Source organism: Schistocerca nitens, chromosome 5, assembly GCF_023898315.1.
Source record: "Schistocerca nitens isolate TAMUIC-IGC-003100 chromosome 5, iqSchNite1.1, whole genome shotgun sequence".
NCBI lineage: Eukaryota > Metazoa > Arthropoda > Insecta > Orthoptera > Acrididae > Schistocerca > Schistocerca nitens.
In genome coordinates, this window is record NC_064618.1 from 447,380,535 (window position 1) to 447,399,319 (window position 18,785).

The 18,785-nt window shown below is 39.1% G+C and overlaps 1 protein-coding gene across 1 annotated transcript in view; it reads right to left on the minus strand.

Annotated features, from left to right (window-relative positions):
- Window positions 1–18,785, minus strand: part of LOC126260257 (mediator of RNA polymerase II transcription subunit 15) — a 165,811-nt gene that overhangs the window by 46,109 nt on the left and 100,917 nt on the right. Inside the window, exon 7 of the mRNA XM_049957585.1 lies at window positions 4,349–4,603. Coding sequence (XP_049813542.1) covers window positions 4,349–4,603 — 255 coding nt within the window. The remainder of the gene's footprint in view (window positions 1–4,348; window positions 4,604–18,785) is intronic.

Genomic DNA, 18,785 nt, shown 5'->3' on the forward strand with positions numbered 1-18,785 from the left:
TGTGTAATACATGTGTGTATATGGCTTACACACATTAGGGAGACAGGTTCAGGGTCAGGGACAGCTGTAATGGTAAGGTATGGGACTGCTAGGAGAAAAGTTTAGTGGCTGGTACAGGGCAGGGGGTTGAAATTATCTCAAGTAAGATAGTATCAGTTTATGTCTGGGTGGGGTTAGGGGGTGGGGGCAGGCCTGTCCTGACCGATCGTTTTGAAAGTGCAAACCACATTTCTGGGAGGATGAGAACAACTGAAAGAGATTACTGATACGGGCACTAAATGATTTGGTGTTTAGCAGATATACCACATGTTTGAAAATGAATATCGGGGTTTGAAGACTTTGTAGCATTTACTACATTCAACTCACAATAATACATAATACCCTAAGTAAAAGAGAAATTCAAACAGTTTTTCTTACAGGTGTTCATTATGAGCATCACTTGTCACATGGCATACATCAAGTCGATAGGTGAGTTCTTCCCAGACCTTTATCATTTTGTCTGCGGTAACTGTTACAACAACTGCCTCAATTCTATTTCCATAGTTGGGCTGATCATCTGGTACCAAAGGCACATACACATGATCCTTTATGAAATCCCAAATGCTAAAATCTCATGCCATAAGATCGTGTGTGAATATGGAAGTCATGCAAAATAACCCGTCATCGAGCCCCTTGTGGCCAGTCCAGTGGTCACATTAAATGTCATTTAACCAATCACATTCTGAGTTATGCCAGTGATGTAGCAGATCATCTTGCTGTCAAATAAAGTTTTGTGTTTCACCTTGTTACAACTGAGGGAAGAGCCGTAGTTTTAACGCATCAAGATAAGAAACACCAGTTACACTTGTTTGACCAAAAAAAGACTGACCCTTAAACTTTCTGACAGTATGTTACACAGATACATTCAGCTTAGAGGAGTCCTGTTGCAACAATACCATCTTGTGGGGATTTGCTGACCCTTAGATGCACACAATATGTTTGTTCACATGTCCACTTTGGTGAAATGTGAATTCTTTATGATGACTAGACAATCCAGAAAATGATCGTACTGATGCAACGGGACTCTGCTAAGTTGGATGTTTCTGCGCCACACACCATTAGAAAGTTTATGAGCCAGTCTTTCTTGGTGAAACAACTAGGTGGTGCACCTTATCTTGCATTAGAGTTATGGCTCTTTCCTCAATTGGAAGAAGCTGAACCACAACTCTTTATTTGAAAGCAAGATGGTGTACCACATCACTGGCATAACTCAGTACTGTTTGCAGAGGTAGCACACAAACCATAATCTGTAGGCTTCAAAGCTCGTAACAACTACAAACGGAATGGGCCTAGTTGTAAGCATTTCCTTAACACTCTCCATACAGACGTAACTGGAATTGCTAATTCATGGCTAGTCTTCCAAAATGATTTCTTGGGGCGACGCATGAAAGACTCTCACTTGTTCAACATGTTCTTCACTCACTCTTAGTCAAATCATACTCCTCTTCTTGCAAGACAGCCAGTGTCTTCACACTATGGATGTTATTACCACTTTGAGAGTTACAATGGAACTTAATAAGGAATGCACAGTGGACTGTAACAATAGATTCAGTCCTTGTGAACTATAAAACATAAAAAGCTTTATGTTCACTATTCACCAATTTTATTACTAGCACTTTCATAAACAAAACTGTTTTGAGTCACTCTTTCATCTGATGTATTGTTTATAGCTCTAAGTTGAATGTAATAAATGCCAGCCTTAAAACACTGACATTCATTTGGGAACACCTGGTATTTACCACAGATGCCTAAGCTGAAAGGGTAGAAACATTTGTTGTGAAAAGCGTACCAGGTATCAAAGTGGATGAATCGTTTATAGGTTGGTTTCACCTGGACTGAAGTTTGCATGTGAGCCCAAATAAAGACTGTTAGGATCCTATATTTTCACAATTCAAGATATTTGCTAATATCAGTAGCATTTGAGAGTAAATTTATCCGGGCATCCGAGCTGAATGGTCGGGTTGACACCATGCGCAGGCCTGCTCTCAAATTCCTAATTTGTTTGTAATATGATCATTTGTACCACATTTGTTCAATGTGAAAAGATCAATGTCATCTAGTGCCATACCAAAGGTTACTAAGCTGTGCATGTTTAAAAGTGTTCACAAAGAGTACTGCTCTTGACAATAAATTTTATTGTTTGTAATCTACTAACAATAACTTAGGAGTGTTTTTTAATAACTTGACACATACAAAAAAGTAAATTTTTGAGAAAACACATTGTTCATAAATCATACTGTAAGACATGATTTAACATTTACACAGCTTTTGTAGGCACGATTCTGAATATGTGCATTCTAAAATTTTCATTGTTTATTTGGCAATGGATGGACAAAGTTACCAAGTTTCTTCAAAAGTCGATACATGCAAAGAGGGAAGTTAAGGCCTCACAAGTTTTTTAAGACATACTTTTTCTTTTCCTTGTTGACCATATTTTTCTTTTCCAAAGTGGCGGCTTTCCTCGCTGGATGTACTTTTTGAATTTCTGTACCTCAACCTCTATAGTACTTCCACTATAAGTGTCCCGTACGGACAACTATACAGTCTTCTTAAACTGTCCAAAAGCCATCACTCACTGAGCAGTTATTTTGAAAGTCATATTTGATCATAGGGCTTTTACTGCACTGGACTTGACATTGACTGCTATCAATCTTTATTTAATATCCTGACAATGCTATGTTGTGCCAGAACTTTATAGTATCCTGTTTCAAGTCACACATAAAAAGAACTCCCTTCCTTGATCTGTGCTGGGGAATGAATCATAATGCACAATTTATACAGCCAAACCTGTCTTGAATAGAATAGATCACCTATGGAGTGCTTTCATCATGAGTGATCTGCTGTCTCTCAAAACTCACTTTTATCACATTTGGATTTTCCTGCTATTGCTACTGCAAAGAACTCTTTGCGTGACATTCATGCAACTTTTGATTTGTTATTAACTGTTTCTTTTTCTCTAGAACTTGTTCCCTTTGATACCTGTATTTGGATGTCGCTGACTTTGAAGTGTTGTGGCACAAACAGATACTGTCAGGCCACTTTTTTCCTTACGCTGTACTTCATCGAAACAGTATTCTCCCTTTCTGTTTCTTTCTTAAGAGACAGTGGTCATGAGGGGGGCGGGGGGCGGTGTGTGTGTGTGTGTGTGTGTGTGTGTGTGTGTGTGTGTGTGTGTTTTGGCTAATTCAGAAGAAGACCTTTTGACCTAAAGCTTACTTGTTTAGCGGTCTTTTTGTTGCGCCTGTCCACGACTCAACATCTCCACTGTATGGTGAGTAGCAATCTATTATTCTATTCTGGATTTTCCATTGTTTGATACTTTCCATTTAAAGATGTCTGTTCTTAGGATGTTTCGGAAAGCAATGAAATGAACATGTTATTGATGTGAATGTTGTGTTCACTTGCAGAATTTTCTCCAAAAGCAACCAATATCTAGGAACTTTTATGCTGCTTTTGGGTCGCTGGATACTGAGGACACTAGATTAGAGGAGATAATTGCAAGATTATGGAGAAACATTACTTCATCTCGTGTAAGTCTTTTGCCTGTATTGGTATTACATGTAAACCATCAACTGTCGCAAAAAAGACACAAGGTTTTAGAATATTTTAGGAGGGAAAAGAAATCAGTATCCTTGCAGGACAAATACATGTAAGACTTACCATGAATGTAACACAGATCTCAAAAACAATGCAAATCTAACAATGGGAAGTCCAGGACGTAAATATGTTCGCAATATGAATAAATTGGAATTTTACTCTCTCATGAGTCATAACATCTATTCTGATTTCTAGCACCGTATGCCTCATGGGAATTAGCAGTGTGTCCTTGAGAAACGATAATGCAAGAGAAGCAAATCACTTCAATGTACAATATTGTTCTGCCCCAACTCCACTTTACTATTTTGGCATCTTTCGTGCTTCATGTAGTGACATGAACGGAGACTATTAAGACTGGGTTTTGTTCTCGCCAAGTCAGGTATATACCTGAGTTCCTTTAGGGCATCATGCCTCAAAGTTTTATTCACGTAATCTTTTATTGTGAAGTTCAAAGTAATTCTCATTCCCTGTAATCTTCAATAAACTAGATTGCCCACTCTTCCAAGTCAAAAGACATCATTACCAATGATAAACTGCCTGGAAGATAGAAACAACAGAGAACAAAAGGATACACACTCAAACAACAGCTGATCATAAGTGCCTGTTGTTTGCTAACAAGTGAAAGAGATTCCCACAAAAGGCAGGAAGCAATTTGCAGAGATACTTTGTTATGGTTTCTATTTCTGACCTACCTTTGATTTATAATAAATACCTGTATCTGAGCAATGTGAGGAATCTGCGCATGCAACTGGCTTGGTAATTGACCAGCCATCTGGGTACCCATCTGTGTCTGCATTTGGACTTGCATCTGTGCTTGCATCTGGCTCTGCAGTGGACCAGGAGCCATTTGCACTCTCATCTGTCCTGAAAGCTGTTGTTGCTGAATCTGTGCAGTTAGTTGGGGCCCCATTTGGGCTCCCTGCATCTGCGCCTGCATCTGTCCAGCCATCTGGCCTATAGCACCAACCTTCAAAATGAAAAAAGAAAATCAATAAAGCATTGACAACCATCTAAAAGGAGATAACACTGACAACAATATACTTATTATAAGAGGCAGTCAAATGAAAATGAGACAGATGGAAAAAAAGTAAATAAACAGTTTATTATTTTAACAGTAATTGCAATAACTGTTAGTGTATTTATCCCACTATGAGACCAGATGGTCAATGTCTTCATGGAAAAATGTCTGCAGACACCCAAGGAACCACAGTTTTACCCGAGTGAGCACTTCTTCATCTGAAGCAAATCAATGACCACAAATATCTTCCTTGAGGGCACCATAAATATGGAAATCACACAGGGAGAGATTGAGACTCTATGGAGCATGCATAAGGGCTTCCCAGAGAAACTTCTGTACCATAGTCGAAACAACCTTGGCCATATGCAGGCGAGCAAGGCTGTTTTGACTATGCTGCAGAAGTTTTTCTGCAAAGCCCTTAAAGATGTGTGTCCTCTAGCACATAAACTTCCACAAGTCGGTTGCAGGAGCTACTTCTGCAAGTTATTTGATGGGGAAACATTCCCAGTAAGTCAACCTCTGCAAGCTTCATCAGCTTGCAGAAGTACCTTCTGCAAGTTAGTGGAAACAGTTTCTTACATCTTGCTGCAAGTACTCACCAAATTTGCCAGTTGCTTTAAGTTTTTCCTAACGCTGTAAAAGTTGTGTGTTTTCAATACTAGTACACAAATGTCAGTGTTGGAAAGGAGACCAGTATGAAGACAGATGGGCCAAAACAAATGGACCATGAGAATCCCTAACATTTAAAACTGATCACCACAGCTAAGGAAGTGAGATAATCATTTACATATTATTTTGTTTCACCACAGGGAGAAGTATCAAGGCAGTACAGATGTCTTCAAATTTTTGTAGATTATTAATTTTAGCATGAACACAAATGCATTACATTTGTAAAAAAAGTAATAAATACTGGTACTGTTTGCAAAAATCGATCAGCAATCTAAAAATTGGCTTATGAAATTCTCTGAAAGTTTTTAATCTGAAGAACAACCTCTGATTTTATTTCATTCAAATTTCTTTATAACTGAAAAATGTACACTTCTTTATCCCTACGAACACACTTTGTTTTCTTAGTTTTGTTTTTTTTGTAACAATTTTTCCTTCATTAATAATAACAACAACAATAATGCAACAATGGTGGCATCCATTTCTAACTACAACACTGTAAACTTCCACCAGCTCTAGCAGAAACACTTCTGCAAGTCCCTGTAACAAGTTCCTGAAATTAACTTGTTGAAGCAATGTGGTGAAAGAAACTTGCACAAACTTTTGCTCTATTTTAAAAATCTCAGCAAGTGCTTGCAGAAGTTACTTGCTAGTGGACACATGCCTTTACACATCTTCCATACAGTACCAACCCCTTCCATGCAATTTCCTTCCGGTGCCACCAAGAAAGAAATTTGCTTTTATTGAAGAGATGCATGCCTGGGTACAACCATGGTTTCATAGACAACCACAAATGTTTTTCCATGATGGAACTGACCACCTTGTCTCACAGTGTGATAAATGTATTAACAATTAAGGCCATTACTTTTGACATAATAAACACTTCACTTATTTATTTATTTTTCCTACTTCTCCCTGCTGACCGCCCCTTATATTTCAAGAACTCAGAGATAATGGAAACGCATCATCTCTCAATGATGTAGGGCTTGTGACACACACACACACACACACACACACACACACACACACACACACACACACACACACACAAAAGATATGAGTGCGCTTTTATGAGGACAGAGCACAGGGTCAGCTATGGCCTTGATAAAGGACCCATTCCAGCATTTGCCTGAAATCATTTAGGAAAATACAGAAAACCTGAGTAAGGATGGCCATACAGAACAGATTCCATCCTCTTAAACATGAAGTCAGTGTATTAACAACTGTACTGCCTCATTCTGTTGGTCCTAATTGTACAACGTTCTTTGATTTACAAACAATTCTCTCACAATACCTTATAATATAAACATAAATTTTCACTTCGTTGCCGCAGACACTATCGACACTTGCTGGTGACCCCATGGCCGCAAACATGCTGCTATGCCCCTTACACTTACACCAGTCTGTTTGCAAAACAGCAATCAATAACATGTTAAGCCAGTAACATGTTAATTACATCCTAACTAAGTAATGAACTTAAATGTGGTTAAGAAATTCTCTCTCTATCTTTGACTAAATATTTTCAAAGTAATTTTTCTAATGATAAAATGAATTGCATGAGAGTTTTCAGAAGCCACTCTATGTTCTTAAAACTATGACAGTTAATATTAGTTGAGAATCTATGATATAGTAAAATAGGGTAAGCTGTCTTGTTCTGATAGTGAACTTAAATTGATTTCTACATCCTGAAAGGTGCCTGAAAAGGGAACCGTTTTGGCTCTGGATAGTATAACGTGCAAATTTAACATTAATAAATACAGCTGATTTTGCTCTACACACACACTCCGTTGGGAAGCTTGTGCACATCTCAGTAACAGCTCTTGATATTGTCATTAACCAATTATTGGAACATAAAAGGTGTGTTCAAAAAATTTCAGGAATTTTGTTGTTTGGAAAGGATTTTATTTAATGCCTACATCAAAGTTATGCACTGCAAAATAGTCCTCATTACATATTATACCCTTTTTCCATCAATTTTTCCAACGATCAAGACACTTTTGGATCTCTATCTTTAGGATAGATTTTATCTCTCTCGGTGATGGGTTTTTAATCTAATCTATTAGTCTCATAAAGCGACAGTTTTTTAAGGTTTTATTTACACTCCTGGAAATTGAAATAAGAACACCGTGAATTCATTGTCCCAGGAAGGGGAAACTTTATTGACACATTCCTGGGGTCAGATACATCACATGATCACACTGACAGAACCACAGGCACATAGACACAGGCAACAGAGCATGCACAATGTCGGCACTAGTACAGTGTATATCCACCTTTCGCAGCAATGCAGGCTGCTATTCTCCCAAGGAGACGATCGTAGAGATGCTGGATGTAGTCCTGTGGAACGGCTTGCCATGCCATTTCCACCTGGCGCCTCAGTTGGACCAGCGTTCGTGCTGGACGTGCAGACCGCGTGAGACGACGCTTCATCCAGTCCCAAACATGCTCAATGGGGGACAGATCCGGAGATCTTGCTGGCCAGGGTAGTTGACTTACACCTTCTAGAGCACGTTGGGTGGCATGGGATACATGCGGACGTGCATTGTCCTGTTGGAACAGCAAGTTCCCTTGCCGGTCTAGGAATGGTAGAATGATGGGTTCGATGACGGTTTGGATGTACCGTGCACTATTCAGTGTCCCCTCGACGATCACCAGTGGTGTACGGCCAGTGTAGGAGATCGCTCCCCACACCATGATGCCGGGTGTTGGCCCTGTGTGCCTCGGTCGTATGCAGTCCTGATTGTGGCGCTCACCTGCACGGCGCCAAACACACATACGACCATCATTGGCACCAAGGCAGAAGCGACTCTCATCGCTGAAGACGACACGTCTCCATTCGTCCCTCCATTCACGCCTGTCGCGACACCACTGGAGGCGGGCTGCACGATGTTGGGGCGTGAGCGGAAGACGGCCTAACGGTGTGCGGGACCGTAGCCCAGCTTCATGGAGACGGTTGCGAATGGTCCTCGCCGATACCCCAGGAGCAACAGTGTCCCTAATTTGCTGGGAAGTGGCGGTGCGGTCCCCTACGGCACTGCGCAGGATCCTACGGTCTTGGCGTGAATCCGTGCGTCGCTGCGGTCCGGTCCCAGGTCGACGGGCACGTGCACCTTCCGCCGACCACTGGCGACAACATCGATGTACTGTGGAGACCTCACGCCCCACGTGTTGAGCAATTCGGCGGTACGTCCACCCGGCCTCCCGCATGCCCACTATACGCCCTCGCTCAAAGTCCGTCAACTGCACATACGGTTCACGTCCACGCTGTCGCGGCATGCTACCAGTGTTAAAGACTGCGATGGAGCTCCGTATGCCACGGCAAACTGGCTGACACTGACGGCGGCGGTGCACAAATGCTGCGCAGCTAGCGCCATTCGACGGCCAACACCGCGGTTCCTGGTGTGTCCGCTGTGCCGTGCGTGTGATCATTGCTTGTACAGCCCTCTCGCAGTGTCCGGAGCAAGTATGGTGGGTCTGACACACCGGTGTCAATGTGTTCTTTTTTCCATTTCCAGGAGTGTATTTTTAGGAAACAAAAAAATCTACCTGGTAAATAAGAAGCTGGCACATCTTTTCAGTATTGTTTTGGGGCAAAAATCATGAACAGGCAATGAAGTGTGAACAGGTGTATTACTTTGTCACAAATCCAGGTTCTTTTTTTTTTCAGATTGCTTCACACAAACAACATTGAATTTGTTAGTAGTGCTTCTTGCTGTTTGTTCCATCTTGTGGCAGAAACCATGCCATTAAAATGGAAGAACACAGTGAACACAACCATCACATTAGATCACACTTGCCGAGCTTTTTCCATTCTTGGCGTTCAAAATGGTTCCACTGGTAAAACAGCCTTAGTTTCAAAGTCATAACTGAAAGCCATGTTTCAGTAGCTCTACACAGCTGTTCTTCACTTCAGCTAATGTTGCCTGAGAAACGTGCATTCCCCGCTGTTGCTTTTCACAATTCAGCAACTAGGGAACAAATTTCGCTGTCACGTCTCATTCCCAAAATATCCAAAAAAATGTTCACGGCATGAGATACTTGATACACCAACATTATCAGTTAAATTTTTGATTGTAATTTGGCAATTGTTCAATTTTTTTTTATTTTAACTTTTTCCACAATTTCATCACTCGATGATGTGTTGAGATGTCCACAATGCTCATCATCTTCAGTATCTACACAATCTTCTTCGAAATGTTCCTACCACTCGAAAACTATTGTTTCAACTGTAGGAATTCACTATGAGCAATACTTAACATTTTTAAAACTTAGCTTCATTTAATTCCTTTCTCATAGTAAAACTGCCAAACCCAACATTGCAAGGGTATTTATTTTGCAAATTTTCTGTTAGGGAAAAAACTGTCTTTGTAATGTAATATCCCAGATAGTTTCTATATGCTGGGCACAGTTGCTTCACATTGTAGACAAGCGATTTTGTAAATATCCCTAAGGAATGCTTTCTCATAGCTCTATAGACGGCAACTGTTTTCACCTGAAGTCATTTGTGCTTCATAGCTGAAAGCTGCCAAAGGAATGCCAGGTGTCAGGCATTTTCTTAAGTTTACTCGACTGTAGGAGTGCCTCTGTCGTAAAGAATAAATGCATTAAAACTTCATGCATGATGCAGCATTTTTTCATGCAGCTCAGTGTTTATGACATCATATCTCCTGATCTATGTGTCATACAAAGATATAATTTTGTTGGTACATTCAGTACTATATGCTGATACTGCCTGCAAAAAGTGTTGCGAATAGTTAGTAGGACAGGAGTAATAAATTTAAAGACCATGCACAATGCAGCAGTTTTTCACACACCTCACTGTTTACGACTTTGTATCTTTTGAACTGTGGTAGGCAGGTGGTTCTTACTCCAACAACAATTGTTCCTTGGCAGTAAGGAGTATGTGCACTAAGTCTGGTTGAAATCAGACCTGTGGTTTAAGAGGAGATGCGGAAAAAAAACACACACACACACACACACACATAAAATAAATATATAACAAATTCTTTGATTACTTTTATGCAAAATAATTGCCAATACTACCAAAGCACATGTAACGTATCTGTAGGCAATAACAGTCTCCATATCCGACATGGCTAACACTGTACAGGTACTTTTCAGCCATGTTTACTGTTTAAAAAATAAAAATTAAAAAAAAAATAAAGGGGGAGGAGTGCAAATTTGACTAATCCAACAAGTGCAATTATAAAATTCCCTTTACTTCTTGAAAACATCTTGTATCTTCAAATGAGTGACATAGTGGTGGGGTGGCTTCTGTACCTCATAAAGAGCTGGTGGGTTCTGGATAATATGGCTGCTCAATGATTTCTGTCCACCACTGAATTGACTTGGGGGGCAACAGCCCCTATGAACACATTGCTGCTCATTGCAAGTGATCTATGTTAGCAGAGGCAGCCCCATAACTGAGGCACACACAGTACGTAATTAACACAGTAACATGTGGAACCGCCTCAGATAGCATGCCCCACCTGGCTGCACTCAAATGCACTGACATTGTGTATCTTGCCCATTTCACACTAACAGCCAGTGCAAGGTCTACTGACAACCAGCTGCATGGCACATCTGACTGCTACTTTCACAGTAGCAACAAGAGTGTACTCTGCAATGTTGCAGCTATCCCTAATTCAATTACCCATTAGTGTTGTTCATCAGATGGGTTCATGGATGCAGCATTTAAGGGCTCAATCTTCACAAATATTTTTCAAATTTAGCTGGACTGTCCTCTGGAAGCAATACTTCAGCATAATTATTGCCATAATCAGTATATTCAAGTTCTGTGTGCAAATATTCAAAATCAGAACTTAATACTGGATGCTCGCTAGCTCACTGTCAAAATGTGCTACAATGAACTGTCAGCCAACTTCTTTACACATTTCCTGATGGAATATAATTTCTGAATAATAGAATGTACCACTAACAGTCAAACCAGCATGCCTCACATAAGCTAAACTGTAAGAGTATATTCAAAAATTGCATTTAGCTGTAATTTATTTAGAGAACATGTGCCCTGGTTTAACATAACTTAGGAATAAAAAACAATACTTGCTGTAAGATGTAGCAAGTGACATAAGCACTACTTTATGTATTTTGAATCTCTGTATTGTGTTTAGCATGTGCAGAGATGTATCCAAAATACTTTCGTGGCTAGACAAATGAAGAATTAAATTATATGAACATGGTATTATAGTAGTGCTGCACAAGATACATGCAAACCAATAGTGGTTCCATGTTCTTGATTCTCATGTACATAGCAGTTACAAAGGGGAGTAAAACTCAAATTCAGTCAGAAAAAGAAATCTAGTACCACTTAATTACAGAAGTGTTAACAGTAAAATCTCTGAGACAGTTACCAATTAGCAGTAACAGGAAACTTTTGATATTTGAAACAGAAACAGTAAGTTGGTTGAAACCAAAAATAAATAGCCATGAAATATTAAACTCAAAATAAAATATGCTGTAACAGAATGGACTGGACACCAATTATAGCAACGTACATATTCATTGCTATAAAATATGTTGTGATGTCTGAATGTGAGGTAACATGGGTGAAGTTAAGCACCAGAACAGCCAGCTGTTAACATCACACACACCTTTATAAGTTCTCAAGCAGTGGAATACTTTGGAGAAAATTTGAAAAATATTGTGCATACAATTCCTGACCAAGCCATGCCAATAGGGGGAGATTTCACTCACAAGGAGAGGTTCCCACACGCTGCAGCCATTAACCGTGGTGGTCCCTCATTTGCAAGTAATTTCGGAGGGGGGATTTTTACACAACAGTCAATAGCGTTAGTAATACACTGTATTTTAGATTGCTTGTGAGGTGGAATGGGTAGGGTAAGGCCACCACATGCAAAAGATCATAGGTTCAAATCCAATGTGGTGCTTTAATTTTTTTTTCTTTTAAATCTTTATCAAAATGACTGATCATTATTTTTATTCAATTAATTGGTTTTAATGAAACAATTTCTTTTCCTTTATCACATTTTAATCAGTGTATGATTTTTTCATTTGTTTTCATTTTTTCTTTAATAATTCTTTTTCAACTTTGAACTTTTGTGGATGTGAATTTAGTTATTATTTATCTATTACAATATTTAAATATTATTAACTGATCTGTCAGTTAAAAAATACTTTGAAAATGCAGACTTACAGGTTAAAAAATGAAAGACGACATAACCTATTTATATTCCTGTGCATTGGTGCAAAAAATGTATTTTTTGTTATGTATTTTTTATGGTAATCATCACATAAACATTTAAAACATAGCCTAGATTCCTACTGCACAATGGGTACGGATGAAAATTTAAATGAAATTCAAGCAAACATGGACGAAAAAACTGAATGATAATTCGAAAGAAATTAAATCAAAATTAATACATCAAATTAATTAAAATCACATGAACAAATATTTCAAGCAGAAAAAGAATGATAAGAAAAAAAATGAGAGCAACTGAAGTTGATATGATGATTAAAATGCGACAAAGCAAGAGAAATAGAAAAATTACATTTAAACCAATTAATTGAACAAAAATATTGAGCAATGTAATTTTGATAAAAATTGATAAAAAAAAAATAAATAAACAAAAATAAAGCACCTGACAAAATTCGAAGTCAACAATCTACTGTACATGATCACCCTATCCTATTCAATTACACCAAACAACCATACAACAAATCTTTTCTAATGCTATTAAGCATCACGCAAAATTCCAAAATTTTTTCGTCAATTACTTGCAAACAACGGCCCACCAGGGTGAATGGCTGCAGGATGTGATATATGGAATCTTAAGCCACATCATCATATATAGATGGTTTCAAAAAGTCAATACTACTGCTGGGGATCTCTCCTTGTCAGCCATCTACACACTGACAAACACATTTAAAACAACGAAGACAAATAACCTTACAAAGCTGTACTAAGACGTATTTTCTGAAAATTATTTGGAGCTGTTAGTGAGCAAGCCCAACTTAAGGGAAACGCATTCATCCGCTGGCAAGAATTAGGCCAATACTTATCAATTCAGTAATTGTATAGCTAGAGATCAGTCACCAAAAGGCTATTTTAACATCATAGACCACCACTACCGAATAAAAAGTCAAGATAGGTTGAATGCAAAAATGATTGGGGTGCAGAGAGTGGAGGATCTCAGCATGAAATAGATAGTAAATGATGGGAATGAACCACCAGAGTTCAATAGTGATGTTACTACGAAAGTGGAGGTATAATGAAAATGTTTGGTTTGTGAGGTGTTCAACTGCGCGGTCATAAGTACCCGTACAAAGTCCCAATTTTTACACAGTCCAATCTAGCCACTTTGATGAATGATGATGACAACACAAACACCCAGTCCCCAGGCAGAGAAAATCTCCAACCCAGCCGGGAATCAAACCTGGGACACTGTGATCCAAAGTAGAGAGAGCTCCATAGTAGATTCAAACAGAGCTGAGCTCTTGCTAACAAGCAAAAGCTGGATATAGTCAAAACAAACATAAGTACAGTTATGTAAGAACTGTTCAGTTGATTCAGGTGCAAAATCTCACCTCTACACTGTCACAAAAAAAGTGATGTTACAACACACAACCAGTTAATGGAAGAAAATCATTAAGAACTGTAATTCATGTATGGAAGAGATTGCTTACAAGAGAAGGCAATCATTCAATCAGTTCTCAAGCACTGATCATCAGTTCAAGATCCTTTCGGAGTTGAGCTTATGGACAGAACAGAAAAGATTCAAAGAAGAATGGCACAATCTGTCATGGTTTGTTTAGGCAGTGTAACGGAATGATCTGAAACTCAACAAACTGCGGTGGAGGATGTTACAAGAGAGATGATATATCATTGTGGAAAGCCATACTCACAGAGTTCTGTGATGCCACATACCAAAATTAGTGAGAAACATACTACATTCTCTAACATTTATCTCACGTTACAAACACAATGCTTAAATTAGAGAACACTGGGCCCACTAGGATACTGACAGTCTGGGCCCACTAGGATACTGACAGTCTTAATACAAGATTGGAACTGCTGCAAACCATGTGATGCCTTATAGAGTACAGACGCAAGTGTAGACATAATAGGAGATTAGGATAAGTCAGTTGGAATAACCATCTTGGTAGAATAGCATTCAAGCAACAAGTGCTGCGTAAAATCCTATGAAAAGTCATTGACAGATTGGAGGAAGGTCAAACTCAGAGGTGGCAAGAAAGGGACAACAATTTTTAGCTGCAGGTACAGAATCCAGAAGGCTCAGCCATCAAGGCCTAGGAGCTATGACAATCACTGATAACTGAGTTCTTGTAAAAAACTCTAAAGAATGGAACCACAACCACATCCAAAACAACTGTCTTTGGTCCAGCCACCAGAAGAGTGAAACCATTCAGAAAGTATTATGCACAGAAGGCTTCATAAGAGTATGTATGGAATAAGTGACGGGTCACATATCTACCATTCCTCACAGAGGCATAGTCTGCTATAAGATTATCACATGTATACTAAATTACAAACTGATGGATGACTGCCCTCATCACATTTTGGAATTTATTTCGCAAAGTGCCATGAGAAACATTTTAATTTGGAAAGAAAATGAAATTCTTGATCATGCAGCAAACAGAGACAACACTAAATGTCTTTGGATAAGGTGATGTCATTTATATGGTGACACATCCTAAGATAGATGCAGAATCTTCCATTACGGCTAACATGGGCATATGACTCAATCTAGAGGGATGATACCCATGAAGCATTTTATATCACCTTCACTTGTGGTGGTTGCAAAATGCAAGATGACAGCCATTCAGGACTGTATCATAGACAGATACCTTCAACAGTGAGCTATTTGGTGTATGGAGTGGATCACTATCTTCCAAACTTAAAATGACAGGCCATGTTTAAAACACTCTCAAGAGGCATATCTACCCATTGTCCTCTTCTGCCAACCTCAAGCAAAGAAAAGGAAGAAAGACTGTCCAAGAAGAGAGACATTAAAACTTCTAATGGAATAACATACATCACTAGATGTGTTACTTTTGTATGATTGTTATGCAGTATCATCATAATCTATATTTTAGAGATGATTTCATGATGTATTTATGCCGTGTCGCATATTCTGCATTTTCAGTACAACAAATACAAAATTTTTTGATTTATTGTTATCTTCTTCACTTGATTTACGGAAATCTGGGCTTTCAGCAGCCCATTTCACACATATGTCACTAGCTCTCTTCTACAATATCACAACTGTGGGTTCTAGGCTTTTTCTTAATAAAAACTGATCTGATTACGTTTTAATTGAGACACAAAGAACTTTGTTTCTGCTGCAATGGATAATAGAATACGGAAAGGAAACTCAAAACCACATTTCCTTTCCCTCACTTTTAACAAGTTAAGGCCGATCCACAAGCAATGATCTGTCTGTGCAGGTACCTGCACAAATATCTGTGCTTACAACACATTGCCACAAATCTTCAGTTCTGAAACAAGCACTGAATGAATCTTATCCTGAAGAAGGATTTCGTGAAGGCAAGTAAAGTACCTCATTCTGTTACATATCAATTGTGACAATTTACAGATAATAATATTTACGTTTCTACATGTGTCTGAAATCCAGTATATTCAAATAAATTACAGATGTGGCCAATGAGCAGCAGTTTAGTTTGTTTCTGAGTAGAGATTTTTCTTGCAACTGCACAAGTTTTCCAGTGACACAACTCATCACAACTTTTGATAAGAACACATTGTGATGTATTCTATCCAAAAGCTTTTGAGAGGTCCAGATACTCCTGCTGGTTGGAACTTTCCATTTATTTCTTTAAGTACATAATGAACAAATTATACTGCTGCTAATGTGGTACATCCAACTTCTTCCAACACAATGCTGGAAATCAGCTGACATGCCGGCATTGCTGTAATGTTCCAAGTTGCCTTTTAACATTATTTTCTCAATCAGTTTGCTGAATGTTGAGATTCGAGCAATACGCCTGTAGTCCTGAACAAGCGTTATTTACTTTTCGTGCAAGGGCTTGATTACAGCTAGTGTCAATTGTCAGGGGAATACACAATCTTCAAGAAAACAGTTTATCAGATGAACTAATGGTTTCAATAGCTCATGTTAGCATTTCTTCATCTAATCCAACTGATTTTTAAACACTGGAAAATCCAGGAAGGAATAACGACAATATTATGTAAAGGATAGACTGCTACTGAACACACAGCGAAGATATCGAGTCGCAGACAGACAAAACAAAAAGACTACTAAACATACAAGCTTTTGGCCAGAAAGCCTACTTCTGAAATAGATAAAATACACTTCTGCGGTCAGACTGCAGTGCGGGGAATGGGAGGGAGAGCAGGCTACAGGTGGGGAACCGTCAAGTGCTGTTTGTGGGAGCAAACAGGGACGAGGAGGCGAGAGAGTAGGGCAGCTAGGTGCTGTTAGGAGATTAGATGGAGGGTGGGGTGGAGGAGGAAAATGGAAAAAATAAAACAGCTGTGAGTGCACTAGTGGAATAGAAAGCCATTGAATGGTAACAGGGAATGACTAGGTGAGTGAAGGATAATGACTAACGAAGAATGAGACCAGTAAGGTTATGGGAACATAGGATAAATTGCAGGGAGGTTTCCCATCTGCGCAGTCCAGAAAAGCTGGTGTTGGTAGGAAGTATCCAGATGGCACAGGCTGTGAAGCAGTCATTAAAATAAAGAATATTGTGATGGACAGCCCGCTCAGTGACTGGATGGTCCAGCTGTTTCTTGCCCACAGTTTGTTGAAGGCCATTCATGTGGACAGACAGCTTGCTGGTTGTCATGCCCATGTGTAAACCACATGACTGGTTTCACAGGTAGCCCTGCCTTTGATTGGATAGGTGATGCTTGTAACCAGACTGGAGCAGGTGGTGGTGGTGGTGGTGGTGGTGGGAGGATGTCTAGGTCTATTACAAGGGTAGAATTGTTACTATTCCAACCAATTTTTTGTTTCTGAAACTATCAATAAGCTATGTAAGGGATGTTATCCGTGCACATTGCAGGTAATCTACCACAGTTTTGTTCGTTAGTGACTCAAATGTATGCTCTCGATCCAGTTTTAAAGCAACATAATCTTCGACAGTATCTATGCAGTAATTATCAAAAATATTTCTTACTAGAAGCGGATCAGAAATGACATTCACAATTACACAATAGAAAATCTGGGATGGAATGTAACAATATAGCGGAGGTGCTGAGTCGCGATAGGCACAACAAAAAGATTCCCACAATTTTAGCTTTCGGCCATTAAGGCCTTTGTCAGCAATATACACAACCAACTGTGGTTTCAGTCATCCGAGACTGCAGACGTGTGTGCAAGTTGCATTTGAGCGAGTGTGTATGTGTGTTGCTGACAAAGGCCTTAATGGCTGAAAGCTATAATTGTGTGAAACTTTTTGTTGTGCCTATCGCAACTCAGCATCTCCGCTATATGGTGAGTAGCAACTTTCCTTCTGTAATATTATTCACAATTAATTCTACATTATTAATTTTAGTTCCTTGTCCACCGTTTATGATTTTATTTACAACCGACTAGCACGTCTTGTAAACACTGTCGAAGTTTCATATATGTTGGCTATCTCTTTCTGCTTTTACTATCCTGACTGCTCTGTCGAACTGATATTTGTACTAACTTGTAGAGACTTTTAAGAACATGTTCCATTTATTGTAGACCCCTGGTACTAATTACTGATTCCCAATCATACTTCTCAGCATAGCAATGTTGTCTGCAAATAGTATTCTCTTGTACCAGTACAGTTTTCTCGGTTTGAATTTGGTATTACATTTTACCGCTAGTGTATTACTGAAATCATCTGAGAGGTGACCATTTACAATGCCTGCTGAGATGACATTGTCATAATTTGTTGCAACATGATCTACTTGACTATTATGCATGTTAATTATACTATTGAGTACTAGTCCATTTTGATCTTTAGCCTCGTAAGAAGGGATACAATCTGTAAAATATCTGTTTTCCTCGCAGTTACGTAAAGTGTTGCTGTTTACATTGCCAAGTATGATAAAACTGACATTTCTATGACCTGACAATTTACTCAAAACTCCATCTAATGAGTACAGGAAAGTACCAAAATTTCTAGAAGGGGCTCTACATTCACTTATAATAAAGAAGGAAACAGTGTGAGCACAAGTTTGAGAACTGCAATTTCAAAACCTCTGTAAGCGCAAAACTTGTTCACTCCTGCACTTTTTCTGTGGTGGTTGTAAACTTGCATATTCTCAAGTAAATGGCAACACCACCCCCTTAATTATTGTTTTACAGAAAAATGTTGCTACATTACAGGCTTCAACATAGTCCAGAGACAGTACTGTGATCATCACTCGACATCAACATGCAGTAACCATTAGCAAACTGCAGGTGGCAGTACTAGCAGAGGAGGGCACATAAAAGAGGGTCAG